At 47.8% G+C, this 25,256-nt stretch overlaps 1 protein-coding gene across 1 annotated transcript; it reads left to right on the top strand.

The window, feature by feature from the left end:
• Positions 1–841: 841 nt before the first annotated feature.
• On the top strand, positions 842–4,630 carry LOC130476506 (taste receptor type 2 member 140-like). The gene is made up of 4 exons (XM_056848452.1): positions 842–873; positions 1,672–1,830; positions 2,128–2,402; positions 4,608–4,630. Exons 1-4 carry the CDS (start codon positions 842–844, stop codon positions 4,628–4,630), a joined length of 489 nt encoding a protein of 162 aa, XP_056704430.1.
• Positions 4,631–25,256: the final 20,626 nt, after the last annotated feature.

Below are 25,256 nucleotides of genomic sequence, written 5' to 3'. Positions count from 1 at the left end.
GGTAGAAAACTACTCACAAACACATTTGGAAACCTTTTACCACTTGTTTGTATATTATTTCTCAACATGGATTAGTATACTAAGCCATCTTCATTATAAACAACTGCTCATCAAATCCTCATTATCTATCTTAATAAGTTATAATTACAAAATTCTTAAAGAACTAGAAAACATGGAGCATCTTACCTATAAAGAATTTAAAACTACCACTGTGGGTTCCTTGGCTAATGGTAGAAAACTACTCACAAGAGCCTTAGTTAAAAAGTTTTTACCTGCACAGGTGTTTGGCATAAGCCTTAAATTGCTTACAGCCGGGGCTGTTGTTTTCATGGATGAGTCTCGAAGCAGGGAAGTCACGGTATGGGGTGGTCTCATGGCACTGGAGTGGCCCCCAGGCCCCACCACACAATTATTAATAATAAGTGGGGATGGAACATATTAGTTTTAAGTGAACAAATCCCAAAAGGGTATGATATCGTCCTTTGCGAAGACAGGTGCAAAGATCATATTTAACATCTCTGCGGAATGTGCAAATATGAAATATTAGAATAGGATATAGATGGTAACCCAGTCCTTTCTGGTAGGATTTGCATCTCGACAGAGTCAACACTAAAAAACCTCTCCAGATGTTCTTCAGTGCTATAAATTGAAGGCCTGAGTGTTGTGCTCTGTTGGGTTAATATTACTGAAAAGACAGCATTGGGAAAAGCGTCAACATCACAGCAGAAGAAACACTTTCCTTTTGTGCTCAGAAATTATGATAATGAGTTTGTGGCCCCAGCCCTACGGGGGGGGGGGGGTTGTGCCTGCCGCCCTAAGGAGAAAACCCATACTCCGGTGAATGACCTGCATGGTCCTGTCCAAGAACGACTAGTACACCGAGCTGGAGTGAAAAAGGCCACAACTTTATTGATTACAGTGTTAGGCATTGGCAAGCATGAAGGGCAGGATCCAGGGATCAGCCGACCCGTCTGTCGGCTGATAGCACCCTGCTCCCAACCCGCCTGCTGGGCGCAGCCTGAGATGGCAGTATGCCTGGCCCCACGTGGACAGAAGCCAACTGTGTGGTCCACTGCCACTTGGGAGGAGGCCAAACTGCAGCCCCCGAGACAAGCTTAACAAATCCTGGCCTCCCCCCAAAACCCCTTGTTAGGGTCCCCAGAGTGGGAAGCGGGACACTCAGGCCATTTTTCCCCCAAACTGGATCCGGCCCCATGCCCAAACTGCCAACCATCAGTTGTGACAGATAACCCAACTATACCCCAGAAACCAAGGGGAGGGTGGGCGGGACAAGCGGCGTGAAGCGGAAGAATGGCCGAGGCCAGGGGCAGGGCCACATTTTATCCCCCCCCCCCGGCATGCTGGCCAGCGCCGATTCCATTGGCGCCGGGCAGACCCCGTGACAGCCTGACAGGGCCCGCCAAGCCCGCCTGGGGGGCGGGGAGACGGCAATGGGGGGGATGGGATCAGGTGGTCACCATCGCTCTTTCCGGCTGCTACACGTAGGGCCCTGCCCCCCCCCGAGGAGGCTGGCCAGGACCCGGGGCCGCCTAAGCCACCACCCCGCTGCTCCCATAACCGCCGAGGCAGCCGCTAAGCTGGGAACCCCAGTCTCCTGCCCCCCCTCCCCGTTCCCCCCCCTGCGGGTCCACAAACCCGGATCCCCTCCAGCTGGATCCGATGGTTTATACTGCTGGTTATTGAAACTGTCGTCGGAATAATAGCAAATGGATTTATTGTCCTCATGAATTACATGGACTGGTTCAAAAGCAGGAAACTAACTCCACCTGACCTGATCCTGACCTGCCTTGGCTTGTCCAGACTTGCATGGCAGGCAGTAGTGATTCTGAATGAAACTATATCTTTGTTTTCTCTGAACACTCATATTTGGAATTACCAACATTTATGATTTTTATGAACACCGCCAATATTTTGTTTGCCACCTGGCTCAGTGTTTTCTACCTTGCAAAGATCGCCATCTTCTCCCACCCCGTTTTCCTCTCTGCTATTATGACTATTACTCTAGTTACAAGCTTGCTCAATGGATTCTCCATGTGCAATTTCAACTCATCGCTTTTGAGCATCAATGGTTCAGAAATTAAATCATCTGACCCCCCCCCCCCCCAGGTACTTTGCTATTCTAGTCAACTCCCCAAATGTTATTCCCCTTCTGATATTTTTGTCATCACCTATCTTGTTAATCACCTCTCTGTGGAAGCACACAAGAAATTTACAACGCAATGGGAACGGCATCAAGGATCTCAACACTCAAGTTCACGTGACTGCCATTAAAGCTCTGGCTTCCTTCTCTGTGCTGTACCTGTCCAGTTTTCTTGCATTCATTGCACAGGCGATACTGGTCTTGAATAACATGGATCACCCTTGGTCAATGATGCTGATTGGTAACATTATGGCTGCTTATCCCTCTGGACATGCTGTTATCCTGATCTTAATTAATCCCAAACAAAAGCAGACATGGGTCAGGATGCTACATCACTTACAATGCTGTTTGAGTGAAATGTCACCTTAAAACTGACTAAAAGACTTTAAGGAGAGGACATTCTCCTCCGCAAGAAGGACCCTGAAAAACTCTTGCGGCATAACTGTACAGAAAGTACTTCATTAGTACATATGCTATGCTTCCTCTTTCCCACAAATGTATGTATTTTATTAATGGTGGATTTTCTTTTCCACAAACTATTTATCCACATTGATGATAAGCCAGTGGAATTGTTCTTTTCTCTGCTTCAGAACTGGTCAGATTAGATATGTTTCTTTTGATTTGGATGCAGGTGTAGAGGGTAACATATAAATAATGATATACATTTAATATTATACATTTCTATGGAAATACAAATGTTTCCCACTCTTTTATGTACTGAGGCTGTTAACATCTACAAGTTTTAGTTCAAAGGTTTGAAGAAAAAATGTACAATGTGGTCTTTATTACTGTAAGTCTTTATTACTTACGTACTTATTTTATATATTTATTTATAATACATAAAATACATTTCTACCTGGGCTCTCATCAATATATCATATTGTCAATTATATAACAGCTACATATGGAATTGATACTGTAGTTGTGTTGCAACTTGTGATAATTGTAACTATATTTAATTGTATGGTTAATAAATTGTTTTTAAAAGTCCTTTGAGCTCCTTTGGATTTTTAGTTCAATTAGGGTTATTAAGTTTGAGTTTTTTTCTGACTCAGTATAACCCAGCACCTTAATTTCGAGAGGGTCTGTGTCTCAGTGGCTGAGTATTTCCTTTGTGTGTAGAAGGTCCCTGGTTCAATCCCCAATGTCTCCACTTAAAATAATTAAGGTGTCTGTTCTAGGAAATACCTCTGTGCAAGATGATTGTAGAATATCAATTGCTATAGTTTTTGTATTTGAGATATGTGCAGACAATTCCAGTCACAAAGGAGCAGGCAGAGAAGGTACGAGGATTAGCCTACCTGTGAAGGTGTGTCTATGGCTCAAAAGTTGCTGGACCAGATCTAGGGGGTGAGGGGGCAGCTGCCACAGGTGATGGGTAGAGGGGGCACCACCATGGCAGCTATGTCAGAGTCTGCCGGTGTCGCTGCCCTCTCCACAGCTGCAGTCTGCCCCCAACCTGGGTTGAGGTTCGGATCAGGGAATTCACAATATGGGGTACTCTGGTGGCACTGGCATGGGCCCCAGGCCTTCGCCCACCAAGTCGAGGACAAAGAGCATCCGAACCACATGGCTGTCCTCTGGGAACCGGGCCGCCTTAGCACACGACAATCAGGCCTGCCGGGCAAAGAGGGAGTCACGTCACCAGGCCTGCCGTCTCTTTGCTCTTCCAGCCAGCGGCTGCATGAGCGGGTCCCTCCCCTCCCCTCCCCGGTGGTGAGTAGCAAGTGGGAAGAAGGCAAGCCTGGAGTTGGTGGGGAGACGAGCTCAAGCATCCCTGGGGCCCGTGGGGGAAGAGAGGCAACCTCAAGAGAGGTGAGCCTGGGGCCATGTGTGCATGTGCATTATGGGCAATCAAGTCACTTCCAACTTATGGCAACCCTATGAATCAATGTCCTCCAAAACGTCCTCTCATTAACAGCCTTGATCAGGTCTTGTAAACTGAGGGCCGTGGCTTCCTTGATGGAGTCAATCCATCTAGGTTTGCCTGGTCCGTCTTCGCCACCAGCGGGAGGTTTTTGGGGTGGAGCCTGAGGAGGGAGGGGTTTGGGGAGGGGAGGGACTTCAATGCCATAGAGTCCAATTGCCAAAGCGGCCATTTTCTCCAGGTGAACTAATCTCTTTTGGCTGAAGATCATTTTAGCTTCTAGGGAGCATTCAAGCTTGATTTGATCTCTGTGTGTGCATTATGTGCAGTCAAGTCACTTCCAACTTATGGCATCCCTATGAAATAATGACCTCAAAATGTCCTGTGGTTACCAGCCTTGCTCAGGTCTTTCAAACTCAAGGCCCTGGCTTCCTTGATGGAGTCAGTCCATCCCATGTTGGGTCTTCCTCTTTCCCTGCTGCCATCCACTTTTCCTAGCATTATTGTCTTTTCCAGTGAGAGGGTATTTCAGAAGTAAACTTGTCTGAATATTTCCCCTTTATCACATTTTTCTTTCAGCCTTCATACCTTCAGCAGAATGATGAGCCATAAACACTTTTTCAGGATGGGATGTATTTTCTCCACACTGTTCCTGGTTCATCATCCTGTCTAACCAATATCTAAACTGTGGGAGTGGAATTGCTTTTCTATGATCTTTGTGCTGAAACTGGAGTTGTTAGTTTTAATCACCAGCCTAGAGGTCAAACACCTTGTAATTCTTTTATCATTACAGGTAAATAATGATACCTATGCAAGCACCGGGTCATTTTTGACCCATGGGGTGATGTCACATCCCAACATTTTCTAGGCAGACTTCGTTTACTGGGTGGTTTGCCAGTGCCTTCCCCAGTCATCTTCCCTTTACCCCCAGTAAGCTGGGTACTCATTTGACCGACCTCGGAAGGATGGAAGGCTGAGTCAACCTTGAGCCGGCTACCTGAAACCAACTTCCGTCGGGATCAAACTCAGGTCGTGAGCAGACCTTTGGACTGCAATACTGCAGCTTACCACTCTGCACCACTGGGCTCCTTATCATTATAGTGGTTTTAAAACAGTATCCCTCCTCCAAGGAGTTCAGGGTAGCCTCCCTCATTCTTCCCTTCTCCATTTAACCTGTGTGGAAGGTTAGGTTGAGTATATGTGACTGGCTCAGGGTCACCCAGCAAGCTTCCATGGCAGAGTACGGATTTCATAGAATCATAGAGTTGGAAGGGACCACCAGGGTCATCTAGTCCAACCCCCTGCACAATGCAGGAAATTCACATCTACCTCTTCCCCCACACTTCCGTGACCCCCTACTCCATGCCCAGAAGATGGCCAAGACGCTCTTAACCACTACACCACGCTGCTTCTCTCAGCCTGGTTGAGTCTGGGGCTCAACAAAACTCAGCAATCCACTCTGTGTGGTGTACTTTTCGGTTTTGTGTTGAATAAACCTGAAAATTTTCCATTATTTGATAAAGCCGGAGGATTCCCTGAAGGCGCACGGGGGCCCTTTAAACAGCTGGGAGGTGCAGATCGGTTTAAAGGGCCCCCACGCACCTTCAGGGAAGCCCCCTGAAGGCGCGCGGGGGGCCCTTTAAACAAGCCCCTCTGCGCTGTCTGCGCAGGCAGCGCAGAGAGGTTTAAAGACCCCCAGCCCCCCTCCCTGGACTCCCGGCAGTTCTGGCGGGGGGCTGGCAAGACCCTCTGTGCTGTCTGCGCAGGCAGCGCAGAGGGTTTCCAGACCCCCCCCAGCCCTGCCGGAACTCCCGGTAGGACTGGGGGGGGCTTTAAACAGACTTGTGCCTCCCGGCCGGGAGGCACATATCTATTTAAAGGGCCCGCCGCGCGCCTCCAGGGAAGCTCCCTGGAGGCATGCTGGGGGACTTCAAACAGATCTGTGCCTCACAGCCGGGAGGCGCAGATCTATTTAAAGCCCCCCCCAGCCCTGCTGGGAGTCTCTTTGAAGGGCACCCTGCGTGCCTCCAGGGAGCTTCCCTGAAGGTGCGCAGGGTGCCCTTTAAGCAGATCTGTGCCTCTCGGCCAGGAGGCACAGATCTATTTAAAGGGCACCCCTCGTGCCTCCAGGGAGCTTCCCTGAAGGTGCGCGGGGTGCCCTTTAAGCAGATCTGTGCCTCTCGGCCGGGAGGCACATATCTATTTAAAGCCCCCCCCAGTCCTGCTGGGAGTCCCGGCAGGGCGGGGGGGGGTCTGGAAACCCTCTGCGCTCTCTGTGCAGACTGCGCAGAGGGTCTTGCCAGCCCCCCGCCAGCCCTGCCAGGAGTCCCGGCAGGACTGGGGGGGTCTGGAAACCCTCTGTGCTCTCTGCGCAGACAGCACAGAGGGTCTTGCCACCCCCCGCCAGCCCTGCCGGGACTCCCGGCAGGACTGGGGGGGGGATTTAAATAGATCTGAGCCTCCCGTCCGGGAGGCACAGATCTCTTTGAAGGGCACCCCGCGGGCCTCCAGGGAGCTTCCCTGAAGGTGCGCAGGGTGCCCTTTAAGCAGATCTGTGCCTCCCGGCCGTGTCAAGCTGTTATCTCGGTTTAGATGTTTACTTTCGTTTCTCTGCTGAACCGTTCAGACTCAAGGATGGCTACACATACCAAAGCCTGGGAACGCCACTCCTGGGAAATAATGCTCTGTTTATGCTTTGTAATCTCCCGCCATTTCTCTGCCTTATATTTCCAAATAACGGACAAGACAAGCCATAGCTGTCATCTTGCTTTCATGCACTGTATTGCCTATTTGACCAGTAAAGCCATCTGCTTGGAATCTGACTGTCTCTGTGGTGATTTCTGGTTCGATGGGTCAAGAGCTGACATTATGACAGCTATCTCTTCTCCATCGATTCTTTAGTCAGGCTGGAGCCCTGGAGGGTTCGCCTGCCACTCGGATGGGAGCTAGGAGGGCGCTCTCAGAGTGAACCGTGACAACTGCTTCCTGGAACCCTGGAGTCCTCCTCGGAGGATCCTACCCTTCTACGGGACATAGTAGCTGAACTCTTTAGAACTAATTCAGAGGTTTGCCGCTTGAGTGGACTGATCCAGACGCAGTGGCGATCTCTAGTGAGAGTTCCCTGGATGTTAACGTCGGAGGATACTAATGCTTGTTTAGACCTCCAGGATTTTGATCAGTTGCTGGATGATGCCCGGCTGGCAACTGAGGACTTACAAATACTAACCGGTTTGTTGGATAAGCTTATTGCCCGTGAGACTCTCTCATCCACGACTCTAAGGCGTCCCGTCACCTCGGGGGAAGGTGCCATGGCGGGAGCCGCACCAGCAAGTTTTTCTCTGGTACCCAATGCAGCTGACTGTCAAGCTGAAGCCAAGAGGATCGCTATCCAGACAGCCCTCCTCTTTGCAGATTGTACAAAGGATACCACGGTAGCCACCTTGGCTCAACGTTTGACCCCGACGTTCTTGGGCCGATGCACCCGCGGTCGCAGTCCGAGTACAACCATTGTTAGGTGGAGAACCCGACCCCCTCCTCACGCTCCTGGAGATAGAACTTTTACCGCACGTTACCGCAGCTGCCGCTCTGAGGCTTGAAAGCGCACAGGTTCTCGCGGATAGGGAAGCTGCTGAAGCGGCTAAGGCGGAGGCCGAGGCTCAGGCCACAAGGGACAAAGAGCAGCAGTTGGCTGCAGATCGGGCGCGGACAGGCGGCCGCCCCAAAGACTCCGGACAGAGCGGTCCTCCGTTGGGTCTGTCGTTTTCCCCGGTATTTGCCCCGTCGCGCACGGCCCAACGCGCACGCCGCCTCGCAGAACAACGCCAAGACTCCGAGGAGTCTGAGCAAGAGGACTTGTATGGGGACAGTTCTCAATGGGCCACAAGTTTTCGAACAAGCAAACCTCACCGTACAGGTGGCCCGGGAGAGGACGTTCACCTGTTACGAGCTCAGAATCGAGAGCTATCTCACCGTGTAGATCAACTCCAGGAGCTAATGGAACGCTTGCTTCAGGACAACAGGCAGTTACAGCGGGCCCTGACAACCCCGGCACAACCCGTTCCACAGGGGGCCGCAGTACCGGTTCAGCAGGGAGTGCCAGCCCAGCCACCCGCTAATGTGCCTGTTCAACCCCTGGTCCCCGGAGGTCCCGTTTTACCTGCACCCGGGGCACCCGTGCAACCGGGGCAACCTATGCCCGGTCCTTGGAAACAACTCAAATTGAAAACGACTTACGATGGATCTCTTGAAACCCTGCCCTGTTTCTTGCATCAGGTAGACAGCTATATGCGAGAACAAGGACAGTTCTTCCCTACAGAAGACAGCCGGGTTCGCTATGTGGCTTCCCTTTTGACAGGTAAAGCAGCCGACTGGATGGTCCTCCAGTTCGACACCCGATCCCGCTCTATCCGTTCCCTCAACAATTTCATGACTGCCTTACGGAGGAGGTTTGAGGATCCCTTTATGGGGGAACGAGCCAAAGCGGAGCTTCTACAACTACGACAAGGCTCTACTCCAGTTCGAGAGTTTGCCGATGAATTCCAGAGACTAGCAAGTAGAATTGTGGACTGGCCTGAAGCCACCCTAATTCACCATTTCAGGGAAGCCTTACACCCTGACATTTTGAACTGGTCATATATGCGGGGTGATCCCGACACCCTCGAGGATTGGATTCTATTAGCCGAGGAGGTGGAAAGCCGCTGGCACTTTATTTCCCTCGTTCACCAAAGAAACAAGGAGAAAAGCGTCCAAAAGCCCCAGCCCAAGGCACCGCTCCCCAATCCACGGAAGCCCGCGCGTCCACCCCAGGATCGCGAAACATGGTTTCAAAGAGGAGCTTGCCTCACTTATGGGGAACTGGGCCACTTTGCGGCAGTCTGCCCTCATCGCCCTGAACTCTCTCGCCCCAGCATGGCAACCCGAGCTTGAGGACGATCTCAATGCAGAGGCACCGCGGCCACCCGCAGCGCAGTGCCGGGAAGACCCACACCCTCTGCACTTCACGTTGAGGACTCATCTAACCTTCCTACATCGAGTGACCCCACCGGGTCCCGGATTACAAATGCCCCATTGGGGGACAACTCTCCTTCTTCTGACGAAGATAACCCATGGAATCCTCCAGCTTTGAACCTGGAAACCCCCCTTGATTTGTCAAAAAACGGCTTCGGTCTGTGGTGAGTGGAGCATCTCCACAGACCCCTGAAGAATCTCCTGCTAAGCCAAAAGCTCCCACCAAGGTGAAGGAAGTGGAAACCACCGTTTATGTGGACGCAGTTTTACAACACTATAAAGGTGGTCCCCAACTACCCGTTAAGGCACTCATTGACTCCGGTTGCGGTCGCACTCTAATCAGTGAGGCCACATTTGCAGCACTCAAAGTCAAGTCCGAGGCTTTACCAGCCCCCGTCCAATTTGCCCAAATGGACGGAAGCCATTTCAAGGGGGGCCCAGTTGATCATCGCACTACAGGGGTGGCGATGGGTATTGGCTCCCACTGGGAGCAAATAGACTTTACCATAGCCCCTATCCGATTTGAAGTGGTCCTGGGAATTAACTGGATTAAAGGTCATAGTCCCAGTATAGACTGGGAGACGAACACTATCTCCTTTGCCAACCCCAAATGTGATCAGCACCGACAGCAAGTTGCGGTGCTGTCTCCACCCGCTCCGGCATTGACCTCCGATGTCCCATCACCGCCGTCCCTACCTGATGTATACCAGGACTTTGCGGATGTCTTTAACATTAAAGAATGTGATGCCTTACCCCGCCCACCGTGCCACTGACTGTGCAATTGAGGTGGTGAAGGACTGCACATTAACCAAGAGTAAGATTTACCCTATGAGCGCTTCCGAGCGCACTGTACTACGGGACTTTTTGGACAAAAATCTTGCCCGAGGGTTCATTCGCCCATCGAATGCTCCCAACTCAGCCCCCGCATTTTTCGTCCAAAAAAAAGAGGGCGACCTGCACCTATGCATCGACTTCCGAAAGCTCAATGCAGTTACAAAAGCCAACGCCTACCCTATACCGCTGATTTCAGATATTTTGGGACAGTTGCAGGAGGGACGTATATTCTCCAAGTTGGACTTAGTAGAAGCCTACTACCGCGTCCGTATCCGCGAGGGGGACGAACCCCTCACTGCCTTCTCTAGCTGTTTTGGAATGTTTGAATTCCTTGTGATGCCTTTCGGGTTGAAAGGAGCCCCGGGGGTCTTCATGCAACTCATCAACGAAATCCTTCACGATTTACTGTACCGCGGGGTGGTGGTTTATTTGGATGACATTCTTATTTATTCAAAAACCATGGATGAGCATGTCGCTCTGGTCCGAGAAGTTCTGCAACGCCTGCGCAATCACCAACTCTTTGCAAAGTTGGCTAAATGCGAATTTCATCAGAGCAAAATAACTTTCTTGGATATATAATCTCCCACCATGGCCTTAGCATGGACCCGGCCAAGGTCCAATCCGTCCTCGATTGGACCCCTCCCTCCAACCGCAAGCAAGTACAACAGTTTCTCGGTTTTGCTAATTTCTATCGCGGATTTATCCCTAACTTCGCCCAAGTGGCGCTGCCCATCACCAACCTTCTGAAAACCAAGGGTAAAGGAAGCTCTGCTACGTTACCCTCCGCTAAGATACTGTGGACTGATCAATGCCAGGCCGCCTTTGTAGCCCTCAAACGCCTTTTCACTTCGGAGCCCGTGCTACGGCACCCAGACCCAAATCAACTGTTCATTGTACAAGTTGATGCCTCCGACGTGGCTATGGGAGGGGCCCTCCTCCAAAGAGGAACAGATGGTCTCCTTCACCCCTGCGCTTACTTCTCAAAGAAGTTTGCGCACTCCCAATTGAACTGGCCCATTTGGGAGAAAGAAGCATCAGCCGTTCACCATGCACTTACTCTATGGCGACAATTCCTGGAGGGGTCTAAAGTACCCTTCGAAGTCTGGACCGATCACAAGAATCTAGCTGCCCTCACGGGGACCCATAAATTGTCTGCGAAACAACAGCGTTGGGCGGAATTCTTTGCTCAGTTTCGTTTTGTCCTGAAGCATGTACCTGGAAAACAAAACGTTCTCGCAGATGCTCTCTCCTGACTGCCTCAGTATCCGGTGAAACTCGATCGGCCAACAGACTCTTTATTTACGCCCTACCCATGCTGGCTGTACAAACCCGATCCCAAACACTGCCCCCACAACGGAAGCACGCGGTAGCCGACGCACCAGCTCCTCCAGCCCAACCATCCGCCAAGCCGCCTGCTGTCAACACACCACCGCACGTAAGCGCTTCCCCCTCGTCGACCCCCATATCTACTCCTGCTTCCACCGTAAAACGGGGGGGGGGGTGTTTCCCGTCTCCGAGTCTTTCTTAAATTCCCTTCGGGCACAATGCCTTATGGAACGCTCTGCTCAAACCCTGCCTCCCGATGTAATAGAACAAGGAGGTTATTGGTACAAAGACTCGAAATTATACGTGCCCAAAACGCTCCGAAAGGAAGTCTTACATTTGGCTCATGGAGTAAAAACAGCTGGACACTTTGGGTTCCTAAAAACCCTTCACCTGTTGCGCAGGCAGTTCTGGTGGGGGGGAATGCGTTCTGATATTGACTCTTTTATTCGCAGCTGTCCTGTTTGCACCACGGTCAAACGATCTCAAGGCAAACCCCCAGGACTACTGCAACCACTTGAAATACCCAGCAAACCCTGGGAAGTGATTGCTATGGATTTTATGACGGATCTCCCTCTCAGCGGGGGGAAAACTGTTCTATGGGTTATCACTGACTTATTTTCTAAGCAAATGCATTTGGTTCCATGTGCGGGGATCCCCTCCGCTCAGAAGTTGGCCCGCCTCTTTGTGTCACATGTCTTTAGACTACATTCGTTTCCGCGCAAGATAATCTGCGACCGCGGAAGTAGTTTCGTTGCTAAGTTTTGGAAAGCTTTTCTCAAATTGGTGGGGGTGGAGCAAGGGTTGTCTAGTGCATACCATCCCCAAACGGATGGTCAAACTGAACGTGTCAATGTTGTACTCGAATGTTATTTGCGCTGTTATGTCAATTACCACCAAGATGACTGGGTAGAACAGTTGCCTTTTGCAGAATATGCCTATAATAATGCTGTACATCAGTCCACAGGTTTCAGCCCATTTTATGCGGTATATGGACAGGACTTCGGTCCTATCGCCCCTGTAGAAGGATCAGAGGGGGAGGGGGATGCTGACATTGCCTCATGGGCACATACCCTCCGTACAACATGGCCCTGGCTGGTTAGCAACCTGGACCGAGCCAAGCGCAAATACAAGGCGCAGGCTGACAAGCATCGTTCCCCCAATATAGACCTGCAAGTGGGTGACCTGGTATACCTTTCCACCAAGAACCTGCGCTCCACCCGTCCTTGCCATAAGCTCAGTGCTAAATACATTGGCCCATTTCCCATCACCCGCCTCATAAATCCTGTCATGGTGGAACTGTCTCTCCCCAAAACTCTGAGGCGTATTCACCCCGTTTTCCATGTCAGCCTCCTAAAGCCCCATGTTGCTTCCTCACAATGGCACCCGGAGCCACCTCCCGAACAACCCATAATGGTAGGGGGGGAGGAACATTTCGAAGTCTCCAAAATCCTGGATTCCCGCATACACCATGGGACCTTGCAATACCTGATCCGCTGGAAACACTTCCCCCTGCCTATGACGAGTGGGTTCGCGCACGAGATGTCTCCGCCCCCAAACTCGTCAACGCCTTTCACAATGCCTACCCGGACAGACCAGCCCCCTTGCCGGATGGGAGGGGGACTTAAGGGGAGCAGGATGTCAGGCTGTTATCTCGGTTTAGATGTTTACTTTCGTTTCTCTACTGAACCGTTCAGACTCAAGGACGGCTACACATACCAAAGCCTGGGAACGCCACTCCTGGGAAATAATGCTCTGTTTATGCTTTGTAATCTCCCGCCATTTCTCTGCCTTATATTTCCAAATAACGGACAAGACAAGCCATAGCTGTCATCTTGCTTTCATGCACTGTATTGCCTATTTGACCAGTAAAGCCATCTGCTTGGAATCTGACTGTCTCTGTGGTGATTTCTGGTTCGATGGGTCAAGAGCTGACAGGTCGGGAGGCACAAATCTATTTAAAGGGCACCCCGTGCGCCTCCAGGGAGCTTCCCTGAAGGTGCACGGGGTGCCCTTTAAGCAGATCTCTGCCTCCCGGCCGGGAGGCACATATCTATTTAAAGCCCCCCCCCCAGTCCTGCAGGGAGTCCTGGCAGGGCTGGCGGGGGGTGGCAAGACCCTCTGTATTCTATCTGTATCTGAAGAAATTAGCTGTGGTTCACGAAAGCTCATACCCTACCAGAAAATATTTTTGTTAGTCTTCAAGGTGCTACATGACTTGCCCTTTTCTACTAGGGTTACTAAGTTTGAGTTTTTTTCTGACTCAGTATAACCCAGTACCTTAATTTTAAGAGAGTCTGTGGCTCAGTGGCTGAGTATCTCCTTTGTGTGTAGAAGGTCCCTGGTTCAACCCCCAGTGTCACCACTTAAAAGAATTAAGTTGTCGGTTCTAAGAAATATCTCTGTGCAAGATGCTTGTAGAATATCAATTGCTATAGTTTTTGTATGTGAGATACTGCAGACAATTCCAGTCACAAAAGAGCAAGCAGAGAAGGTATGTGGATTAGCCTACCTGTGAAGGTGTGTCTATGGCTCAAAGGTTGCTGGACCAGATCTAGGGGGTGAGGTGGGCAGCTGCCATGAGTGGTGGGCAGGGGGGGGGCACCACAAAGGCACGTAGGTCAGAGGCTGCTGGTGCAACTGCCCTCCCCGGTGCTGCATGCTCCACCCACACCCTGGGCTGAGGGTCGAAGCAGGGAAGCCACAGTATGGGGCAGTCTCGTGGTGCCGGCGTGGGCCCCAGGCCTTAGCCCACCAAGTCGAGAATGAAGAGCATCCAGGCGCATTGTCAGGATCAGGCTGACTCTAGCATCCCATAAGTAAACTCATCCAGGCAGGTAGCTCTGAAGCAGTAATGCTTTATTAGGAGCAAATAGACAGATTGAAGAGATTGACTGCTAGAAGCAGGTAAGGCTACGAATGGCGGATTACAGACAGGTTACATGTTTAAAAGCATTACAGGCTGAGAAAGTAAACATGGCTAACAACTCCGAGATAAGAAGCTTCCCAGGAGGGGAAGACATAACATGACTACAGCTGTGAATAATAGGACAGGCGAAACTGTACACAGTGATAGAGGCATGGGAAGCCAGAATTTGGTGTGTGGCCAAACACTGGCCGACCTATGTCAAGAACCTGAGTTCCATTAAACCATAAGGCCTGATGGTAGTCCTGACATGCATGGCTGTCCTCCAGGAACCGGATCGCCGTTGCACACTACAATCAGACCTGCCGAGCAAAGAGGGAACCAATAGACGCTTAAGGCCTATTTAGCTTGGAAAGAAGGCGGCTGAGGGGAGACATGATAGAGGTCTATAAAATTATGCATGGTTTGGAGAGAGTGGACAGGGAGAAGTTTTTCTCCCTCTCCCATAATACTAGAACACGGGGTCATCTGCTAAAGCTGGAGGGTGAGAGATTCAAAACAGATAAAAGGAAGTATTTTTTCACACAACGCATAGTTAAATTCTGAAACTCCCTGCCCCAAGATGTGGTGAGGGCTGCCAGCTTGGAGGGCTTTAAGAGGGGAGTGGACATATTCATGGAGGAGAGGGGTATTCATGGCTGTTAGTTAAAATGGATACTAGTCATGCTGCATACCCATTCTCTCTAGTATCAGAGGAGCATACCTATTATTTTGGGTGTGGTGGTACACAGGCAGGATGGTGCTGCTGCACTCATCTTGTTAGTGGCTTCCCAGAGGCACCTGGTTGGCCACTGCGTGAACAGACTGCTGGATTTGATGGGCCTGGGTCTGATCCAGCAGGGCCTTTCTTATGTTCTTATGTTCTTAATAGTGAACACAAAGAACAAACAAACACAGTGCTGTACAACAATAATTCTATGAGAACACACACAACTACTTGTCAAAGAGAATATACACAAAAACAGTTCAACCGTTGACTTCCAATATTAGAAATGGTGCTCCCGTGGAGCGGTCTGTTAACTATCAAAGCTTCAGCAGTCAGGGTGTAATATCGTTCCAAACTGCAAAATGGTAACTTGAACTGCGTAAACGGTGTGACTTTTCAATGGAGCTGTTTCAAAAGTGCATCCTCTGCCGGTCGGAGCATAGCGTGGCAAACGCGATTAGTGTAACTTGGGTCTCGGTTGTAGCATATCCGCTGATCCTTTTGAGGTATTCTCATTTATATCCCTCTGGCTTTATGTTTAGGGATATTACAACAATAAACCAGTACGTGTATCCCAGGTATTTATATCCACGTTTCACCCTGAGGCTTCTTCAGCCTTAAAATACAACAAATTTAACGTAACAAGTATGTTCACTCACTAAAAATATAAAGTGCAATGCACTTACATACACATTTGGAAACCTTTTACCGCTTGTTTGTATATTATTTCTCAACATGCATTAGTATACTAAGCCATCTTCATTAGAAACAACTGCTTATCAAATCCTCATTATCTCTCTTAATAAGTTATAATTACAAAATTCTTAAAGAACTATAAAACATGGAGCATCTTACCTGTCCAGTTTTACAAGACGAAAAGAAAAGAGAACGTTTGGCATTGCCCAACCTTAAATTATATTATCATGCAGCCTGCTTAACCTGGATAGTAGAATGGATAAAACTTCCAAAAAATAGACATGTAATTTTAGAACGAGCAGATCTTGGACAAGGATTTCACAAAATTCTGTGGGACCCTACAGCAATAACCCAAAAGGACAAAGCACCAGAAGATTGCTATATTAAGATGGCGATATTAAAAGTATGGAAAAAGTACAAAAAAAGAATAAGTCCAACTCCACTATCCATAATGCCCCTGACAGAAGCATATCATGACAACGTTAAATTGAAACCAGCTGTTTACTTTACCTATAACGATATGATAGAGCCAACAGGTGAAATTAAAAGTTTAACTGAACTTCATAACAAATTTCAAAAACTAAACTGGCTAACTTATCTTCATTTGAGGTCTAATTTATAGAAAGACTGTTCATATCCTCGGCCATTCCGAGAACTGACAGAGTTTGAATCGATAATATCTAAAAATGATTCCCATCTATTAGGAAAAATCTACAAACTTCTCCTGAAATATGACACAGAAGAACAAGTGAAAACGAATATGATTAAATGGATGCAAAACTTTGGCGAAATGATCAATATGGAATCCTGGGAAAAACTTTGTACCTCTGAATTAAAGTATACCGTGTGCCAAGAAGTCAAAGAAAACTGGTACAAAACATTTTATAGATGGTATTTGACTCCAAATATGCTTTCTCATATGACATCTCCGGGAAAAAAAGGTGTATGCTGGAAATGTCAAGATACAGATGGTTCTTACTTCCATGTTTGGTGGACATGTCCTAAATTACAACTGTACTGGAAGCAGATTCACCGAGAACTTCAGATGATATTAAAAACGAAGATATCACAAGATCCCAAATATTATTTACTTAGTATGGAGCCACCAAACCTGCCTTTGAAATTTCATGATGTTTTTAAGTACGCCACAACAGCAGCCAGAACGGTTCTGGCAAGAACTTGGAAACAAATGCATATTCCCGAAATTGAAGAATGGAAAGAAAAACTTTTAGAGTACGCCAGTATGGCTAAAATGACTTTTGCTTTAAATCCAAAGCTTAATGAATCGATAGAACAATTTGACGAAAAGTGGGAGTCATTTTATACTTATATGATTTCTAGTTAAGCAAATGGATGACGTATTGACTGGTTTAAAATACAGAACAGGCAATACTTTCTTAAAAGGATAATAGTTAGACAAATGAATGATATTTTTACTTTCATAATTATTTTCTATTCAGATAAACAGTATGGTACTTGACTGATATTTTGGTTGTATCCGATTGAGCTTATTTTCTAATGGAAATTGTAATGTTGTTTCTATATAATGAATGATTTACCTTTCCCCTTTTTTCCTTTTTGTATCCCTCAAAAATATAAATTAATAAAAAAGGATACTAAGCCATCTTCATTATAAACAACTGCTCATCAAATCCTCATTATCTATCTTAATAAGTTATAATTACAAAATTCTTAAAGAACTATAAAACATGGAGGATCTTACCTATAAAGAATTTAAAATGACCACTGTGGGTTCCTTGGCTAATGGTAGAAAACTTCTCACAAGAGCCTTAGTTAAAAAGTTTTTACCTGCACAGGTGTTTGGCATAAGCCTTAAATTGCTTACAGCAGGGGCTGTTGTTTTCATGGATGAGTCTCGAAGCAGGGAAGTCACGGTATGGGGTGGTCTCATGGCACCGGAGTGGCCCCCAGGCCCCACCACACCAAGGCGAGGATGAAGAGGAGTTGGGAGTCCCCACGCCAAACTCAGCAATCAGCTCTCCATGGTGTATTTTTCAGGTTTGCATTTAATAAACCCCAAAAAAATTCAATTATTTGAAAAAGCCAAATCCTTATATTCAGATTTTTCAAACATTTCTGGGTTTATGAAACTTGAACCCAAAATACCAAAAACAATGGTGCACTGCCCTAATTACCATGCTTCAACTCTTGGCTTCTGTCAGGAATAAGCAGGGGCAGGTGCAAAGCCCTTTCCAGGGTGGTTTGGCCTTGGAGGGAGGACTCATTGGGGCCAGGGCTTGCAGCAACCACAGAGAGACTTGCTACAGCATGATATGCATGAAGCTCGGCATACCAGTTCAGCATGAAGCTCCTTCCAGGGTGGGCTATTTTCTGGGAGCTGAGGGATAGGAAGAGGAATGGGGGACTCAGGACAAATCAAACAAAGGACACCGCAGAGTCCATTTACATGCCTGTGAAATAATTTTTCCCACCACCACCATTATCATCTGAATCTCCCCACCACAAACGTTCAAAGTGGTTTGAGACTTGATAACACCTCCGATGAACACTGTGAATGCTGTTACTTTCTTCCCTAGTTCTGTTATTATCTGGTGCTGCTAAAACATTTTCACTTGTCCAGCGTCTGGATCATCTTCTGGTGACAAACACATTACAGGTTAAGAGCTTCGGGTGCTCATCAACCCAGTTTTCCTATTTGCTTCTATCAGCTACATTTGGATCACCAATTTCATCCTTTCCTTGACTTTGCCACAATAATCCATGGTTTTGAATCCAGGTTGGTTTTCGGTAATGCACCCCATGTTGGGCTGCCCTAGAAAACCTTTGTGAAATGGAATGCAGTCAAATTAGTAAATTATTAATAATAAGTGGGGATGGAACATATTAGTTTTAAGTGAACAAATCCCAAAGGGGTATGATATCGTCCTTTGCGAAGACAGGTGCAAAGATCATATTTAACATCTCTGCAGAATGTGCAAATATGAAATATTAGAATAGGATATAGATGGTAACCCAGTCCTTTCCGGTAGGATTTGCCTCTCGACAGAGTCAACACTAAAAAACAGCTCCTGCCTCTCCAGATGTTCTTCAGTGCTATAAATTGAAGGCCTGAGTATTGTGCTCTGTTGGGTTAATATTACTGAAAAGACAGCATTGGGAAAAGCGTCAACATCACAGCAGAAGAAACACTTTCCTTTTGTGCTCAGAAAGATGGCACCTTCCTTAATTATGATAATGAGTTTGTGGCCCCAGCCCTGCGGGGGGGGGGGGTGCCTGCCACCCTAAGGGGAAAACCCATACTCCGGTGAATGACCTGCATGGTCCTGTCCAAGAACGACTAGTACACTGAGCTGGAGTGAAAAAGGCCACAACTTTATTGATTAAAGTGTTAGGCATTGGCAGGCATGAAGGGCAGGATCCAGGGATCAGCCGACCCGTCTGTCGGCTGATAGCACCCTGCTCCCAACCCGCCTGCTGGGTGCAGCCTGAGATGGCAGTATGCCTGGCCCCACATGGACGGAAGCCAACTGTGTGGTCCACTGCCACTTGGGAGGAGGCCAAACCGCAGCCCCCGAGACAGTCTTAACAAATCCTGGCCTCACCCCCAAACCCCTTATTAGGGTCTCCAGAGTGGGAAGCGGGACACGCAGGCCGTCTTTCCCCCAAACTGGATCCGGCCACATGCCCAAACTGCCAACCACCAGTTGTGACAGATAACCCAACTATACCCCAGAAACCAAGGGGAGGGTGGGCGGGACAAGCGGCGTGAAGCGGAAGAACGGCCGAGGCCAGGGGCGGGGCCACATTTTATCCCCCCCCCCGGCACGCTGGCCGGCACCGATTCCATTGGCACCGGGCAGACCCCATGACAGCCTGACAGGGCCCGCCAAGCCCGCCTGGGGGGCGGGGAGACAGGTGGTCGCCATCGCTCTTTCCGGCTGCTACATGTAGGGCCCTGCCCCCCCCCCGAGGAGGCTGGCCAGGACCCGGAGCTGCCCAAGCCACCACCCCGCTGCTCCCAGAACCGCCAAGGCAGCCGCTAAGCCGGGACCCCTATTCTCCTGCCCCCCCTCCCCGTTCCCCCCCTGCGAGTCCAAAAACCTGGACCACTCCTGCTGGATCCGATGCTTTATACTGCTGGTTATTGAAACTGTCGTCGGAATAATAGCAAATGGATTTATTGTCCTCATGAATTACATGGACTGGTTCAAAAGCAGGAAACTAACTCCACCTGACCTGATCCTGACCTGCCTTGGCTTGTCCAGACTTGCATGGCAGGCAGTAGTGATTCTGAATGAAACTATATCTTTGTTTTCTCTGAACACTCATATTTGGAGTTACCAACATCTAATGATTTTTACGAACACCGCCAATGTTTGGTTTGCCACCTGGATCAGTGTTTTCTACCTTGCAAAGATCGCCATCTTCTCCAACCCCGTTTTCCTCCAAGTGAAACAAAGAATCTCTGGACTGGTGCCGTGGTTGCTTCTGGGCTCCGTTGTTCTCTCTGCTATTATGACTATTACTCTAGTTACAAGCTTGCTCAATGGATTCTCCATGTGCAATTTCAACTCATCGCTTTTGAGCATCAATGGTTCAGAAATTAAATCATCTGACCCCCCCCCCAGGTACTTTGCTATTCTAGTCAACGCCCCAAATGTTATTCCCCTTCTGATATTTTTGTCATCAAAAATATCTTGTTAATCACCTCTCTGTGGAAGCACACAAGAAATTTACAACGCAATGGGAACGGCATCAAGGATCTCAACACCCAAGTTCACGTGACTGCCATTAAAGCTCTGGCTTCCTTCTCTGTGCTGTACCTGTCCAGTTTTCTTGCATTCATTGCACAGGCGATACTGGTCTTGAATAACATGGATCACCCTTGGTCAATGATGCTGATTGGTAATATTATGGCTGCTTATCCCTCTGGACATGCTGTTATCCTGATCTTAATTAATCCCAAACAAAAGCAGACATGGGTCAGGATGCTACATCACTTACAAGGCTGTTTGAGTGAAATGTCACCTTAAAACTGACTAAAAGACTTTAAGGAGAGGACATTCTCCTCCGCAAGAAGGACCCTGAAAAACTCTTGCGGCATAACTGTACAGAAAGTACTTCATTAGTACACACGCTATGCTTCCTCTTTCCCACAAATGTATGTATTTTATTAATGGTGGATTTTCTTTTCCACAAACTATTTATCCACATTGATGATAAGCCCGTGGAATTGTTCTTTTCTCTGCTTCAGAACTGGTCAGGTTAGATATGTTTCTTTTGATTTGGATGCAGGTGTAGAGGGTAACATATAAATAATGATATACATTTAATATTATACATTTCTATGGAAATACAAATGTTTCCCACTCTTTTATGTACTGAGGCTGTTAACATCTACAAGTTTTAGTTCAAAGGTTTGAAGAAAAAATGTACAATGTGGTCTTTATTACTGTAAGTCTTTATTACTTACGTACTTATTTTATATATTTATTTATAATACATAAAATACATTTCTACCTGGGCTCTCATCAATATATCATATTGTCAATTATATAACAGCTACATATGGAATTGATACTGTAGTTGTGTTGCAACTTGTGATAATTGTAACTATATTTAATTGTATGGTTAATAAATTGTTTTTAAAAGTCCTTTGAGCTCCTTTGGATTTTTAGTTCAATTAGGGTTATTACGTTTGAGTTTTTTTCTGACTCAGTATAACCCAGCACCTTAATTTCGAGAGGGTCTGTGTCTCAGTGGCTGAATATTTCATTTGTGTGTAGAAGGTCCCTGGTTCAATCCCCAATGTCTCCACAAAAGAATTAAGGTGTCTGTTCTAGGAAATATCTCTGTGCAAGATGATTGTAGAATATTAATTGCTATAGTTTTTGTATTTGAGATATGTGCAGACAATTCCAGTCACAAAGGAGCAGGCAGAGAAGGTACGAGGATTAGCCTACCTGTGAAGGTGTGTCTATGGCTCAAAGGTTGCTGGACCAGATCTAGGGGGTGAGGGGGCAGCTGCCACAGGTGATGGGTGGAGGGGGCACCACCATGGCAGCTATGTCAGAGGCTGCCGGTGCCGCTGCCCTCTCCACAGCTGCAGTCTGCCCCCAACCTGGGTTGAGGTTCGGATCAGGGAATTCACAATATGGGGTACTCTGGTGGCACTGGCATGGGCCCCAGGCCTTCGCCCACCAAGTCGAGGACAAAGAGCATCCGAACCACATGGCTGTCCTCTGGGAACCGGGCTGCCTTTGCACACGACAATCAGACCTGCCGGGCAAAGAGGGAGTCGCATCACCAGGCCTGCCGTCTCTTTGCTCTTCCAGCCAGCGGCTGCATGAGCGGGTCCCTCCCCTCCCCTCCCCGGTGGTGAGTAGCAAGTGGGAAGAAGGCAAGCCTGGAGTCGGTGGGGAGACGAGCTCAAGCATCCCTGGGGCCCGTGGGGGAAGAGAGGCAACCTCAAGAGAGGTGAGCCTGGGGCCATGTGTGCATGTGCATTATGGGCAATCAAGTCACTTCCAACTTATGGCAACCCTATGAATCAATGTCCTCCAAAACGTCCTCTCATTAACAGCCTTGATCAGGTAAACTGAGGGCCATGGCTTCCTTGATGGAGTCAATCCATCTAGGGTTGCCTGGTCCGTCTTCGCCACCAGCGGGAGGTTTTTGGGGTGGAGCCTGAGGAGGGAGAGGTTTGGGGAGGGGAGGGACTTCAATGCCATAGAGTCCAATTGCCAAAGCGGCCATTTTCTCTTTTGGCTGAAGATCATTTTAGCTTCTAGGGAGCATTCAAGCTTGATTTGATCTCTGTGTGTGCATTATGTGTAGTCAAGTCACTTCCAACTTATGGCATCCCTATGAAATAATGACCTCAGAGCAATACCAGCCTTGCTCAGGTCTTTCAAACTCAAGGCCCTGGCTTCCTTGATGGAGTCAGTCCATCTCATGTTGGGTCTTCCTCTTTCCCTGCTGCCATCCACTTTTCCTAGCATTATTGTCTTTTCCAGTGAGAGGGTATTTCAGAAGTAAACTTGTCTGAATATTTCCCCTTTATCACATTTTTCTTTCAGCCTTCATACCTTCAGCAGAATGATGAGCCATAAACACTTTTGCAGGATGGGATGTATTTTCTCCACACTGTTCCTGGTTCATCATCCTGTCTAACCAATATCTAAACTGTGGGAGTGGAATTGCTTTTCTATGATCTTTGTGCTGAAACTGGAGTTGTTAGTTTTAATCACCAGCCTAGAGGTCAAACACCTTGTAATTCTTTTATCATTACAGGTAAATAATGATACCTATGCAAGCACCGGGTCATTTTTGACCCATGGGGTGATGTCACATCCCAACATTTTCTAGGCAGACTTCGTTTACGGGGTGGTTTGCCAGTGCCTTCCCCGGTCATCTTCCCTTTACCCCCAGTAAGCTGGGTACTCATTTTACTGACCTCGGAAGGATGGAAGGCTGAGTCAACCTTGAGCCGGCTACCTGAAACCAACTTCCGTCGGGATCAAACTCAGGTCGTGAGCAGACCTTTGGACTGCAATACTGCAGCTTACCACTCTGCATCCCTGGGCTCCTTATCATTATAGTGGTTTTAAAACAGTGTCCCTGCTCCAAGGAGTTCAGGGTGGCCTCCCTCATTCTTCCCTTCTCCATTTAACCTGTGTGGAAGGTTAGGCTGAGTATATGTGACTGGCTCAGGGTCACCCAGCAAGCTTCCATGGCAGAGTACGGATTTCATAGAATCATAGAGTTGGAAGGGACCACCAGGGTCATCTAGTCCAACCCCCTGCACAATGCAGGAAATTCACATCTACCTCTTCCCCCACACTTCCGTGACCCCCTACTCCATGCCCAGAAGATGGCCAAGACGCTCTTAACCACTACACCACGCTGCTTCTCTCAGCCTGGTTGAGTCTGGGGCTCCACAAAACTCAGCAATCCACTCTGCGTGGTGTACTTTTCGGTTTTGTGTTGAATAAACCTGAAAATTTTCCATTATTTGATAAAGCCAACTCCTTATATTCAGATTGTTCAGATTTTTTGAAAATTTCTGGGTTTATGAATCTTGAACCCACTACCCTTTGACTCTTGGTTTCTGTCAGGAATAGGCAGGGGAAGGGGCAAAGCCCTTTCCAGGATGGTTTTGGCCTTTGAGGGAGGACTCACTGGTGTCAGGGCCAGCAGCAGGAGACTTCCTGCTGCATGATATGCATGAAGATCGGCATGCCAGTTCGGCATGAAGCTCCTTCCAGGGTGGGTTTTTTACTGAGAGCTGAGGGATAGGAAGAGGAATGGGAGGACAAATCAAACAAAGGACACTACAGGGTCCATTTACATGCCTGTGAAGTAATTTTTTCCACCACCACCATTATATCATCTGAATCTCTCCACCACAAACATTCAAAGTGGTTTGAGACTTGATAACACCTCCGATGAACATGGTGAATGCTGTTACTTTCTTCCCTAGCTCTGTTATTATCTGGTGCTGCTAAAACATTTTCACTTGTCTAGTGTCTGAATCACCTTCTGGTGACAAGCGCAGAACAGGTTAAGAGCTTGGGGTGCTCATCAACCCAGTTGTGCTGTTTGCTTCTATCAGCTACATTTGGATCACCAATTTCATCATTTCCTTGATTTTGCCACAACAATTCATGGTTTTGTATCCTGGTTGGTTTTCAGCAATGCACCCTATGTTGGGCTGCCCTAGAAAACCCTTGGGAAATGGCTACTGGTGCAGAATAAGCGGGTATGGAACATATCAGTTTTAGTTGAAGAGATTCCAAAAGGGTATGGTATCATCCTTTGTGAAGACAGGTGCAAAGATCGTATTTAACATCTCTGCAGAATGTGCAAATATGAAATATTAGAATAGGATATAGATGATAACCCTGGTAAGATTTGCATCTCGACAGAGTCAACACTAGAAAATAGCCCCTGCCTCTCCAGAGGTTTTTCAGTGCCACCACTGAAGGCCTGAGTGTTGTGCTCTGTTCGGTTGATATTACTGAATGGACAGCATTGGGGAAAGTGTGGACATCACAGCAGAAGAAACACTTCTCTTTTGTGCTCAGAAAGATGGCGGCTTTCTTAATCATGATAATCAGTTATACACTGCTGGTTATTGAAACTCTCATCGGAATGGTAGCAAATGGATTTATTGTCCTCATGAATTACATCGACTGGTTCAAAAGCAAGAAACTATCCCCAGCTGACTTGATCCTGACCTGCCTTGGCTTGTCCAGACTTGCATGGCAGGCAGTAGTGATTCTGAATGAAACTATATATTTCTTTTCTCTGAGCACTCGTATTTGGAATTACCTACCACTAATGATTCCCATCACCTGGATATTTACGAACACCACCAATGTTTGGTTTTCCACCTTGCTCAGTGTTTTCTACCTTGCAAAGATCGCCATCTTCTCCCACCCCGTTTTCCTGCAAGTGAAACAAAGAATCTCTGGACTGGTGCCGTGGTTGCTTCTGGGCTCCGTTGTTCTCTCTGCTATTATGACTATTACTCTAGTTACAAGCTTGCTCAATGGTTTCTCCGTGTGCAATTTCAACTTGCTTTTGAGCATCAATGGTTCAGAAATTAAAACATCTGACTTTTCTCTATGCTTAGTTATTCTGGTCAACGCCTCAAATTGTATTCCCCTTCTGATATTTTTGTCATCATCCATCTTGTTAATAACCTCCCTGTGTAAGCACACAAGACAATTACAACGTAATGGGAATGGCA

Source organism: Euleptes europaea, chromosome 4 (genome assembly GCF_029931775.1).
Source record: "Euleptes europaea isolate rEulEur1 chromosome 4, rEulEur1.hap1, whole genome shotgun sequence".
NCBI lineage: Eukaryota > Metazoa > Chordata > Lepidosauria > Squamata > Sphaerodactylidae > Euleptes > Euleptes europaea.
This window is presented reverse-complemented; position numbering and strand designations above follow the sequence as displayed.

Coding starts and splice junctions, on each gene's coding strand:
- LOC130476506 (XM_056848452.1), top strand. CDS start 842: ATGACCTGCATGGTCCTGTCCAAGAACGACTA. Junction 874..1,671: donor GTCCTGTCCAAGAACGACTA/GTACACCGAGCT, acceptor GATCCCCTCCAG/CTGGATCCGATGGTTTATAC. Junction 1,831..2,127: donor GGCTTGTCCAGACTTGCATG/GCAGGCAGTAGT, acceptor CCCCCCCCCCAG/GTACTTTGCTATTCTAGTCA.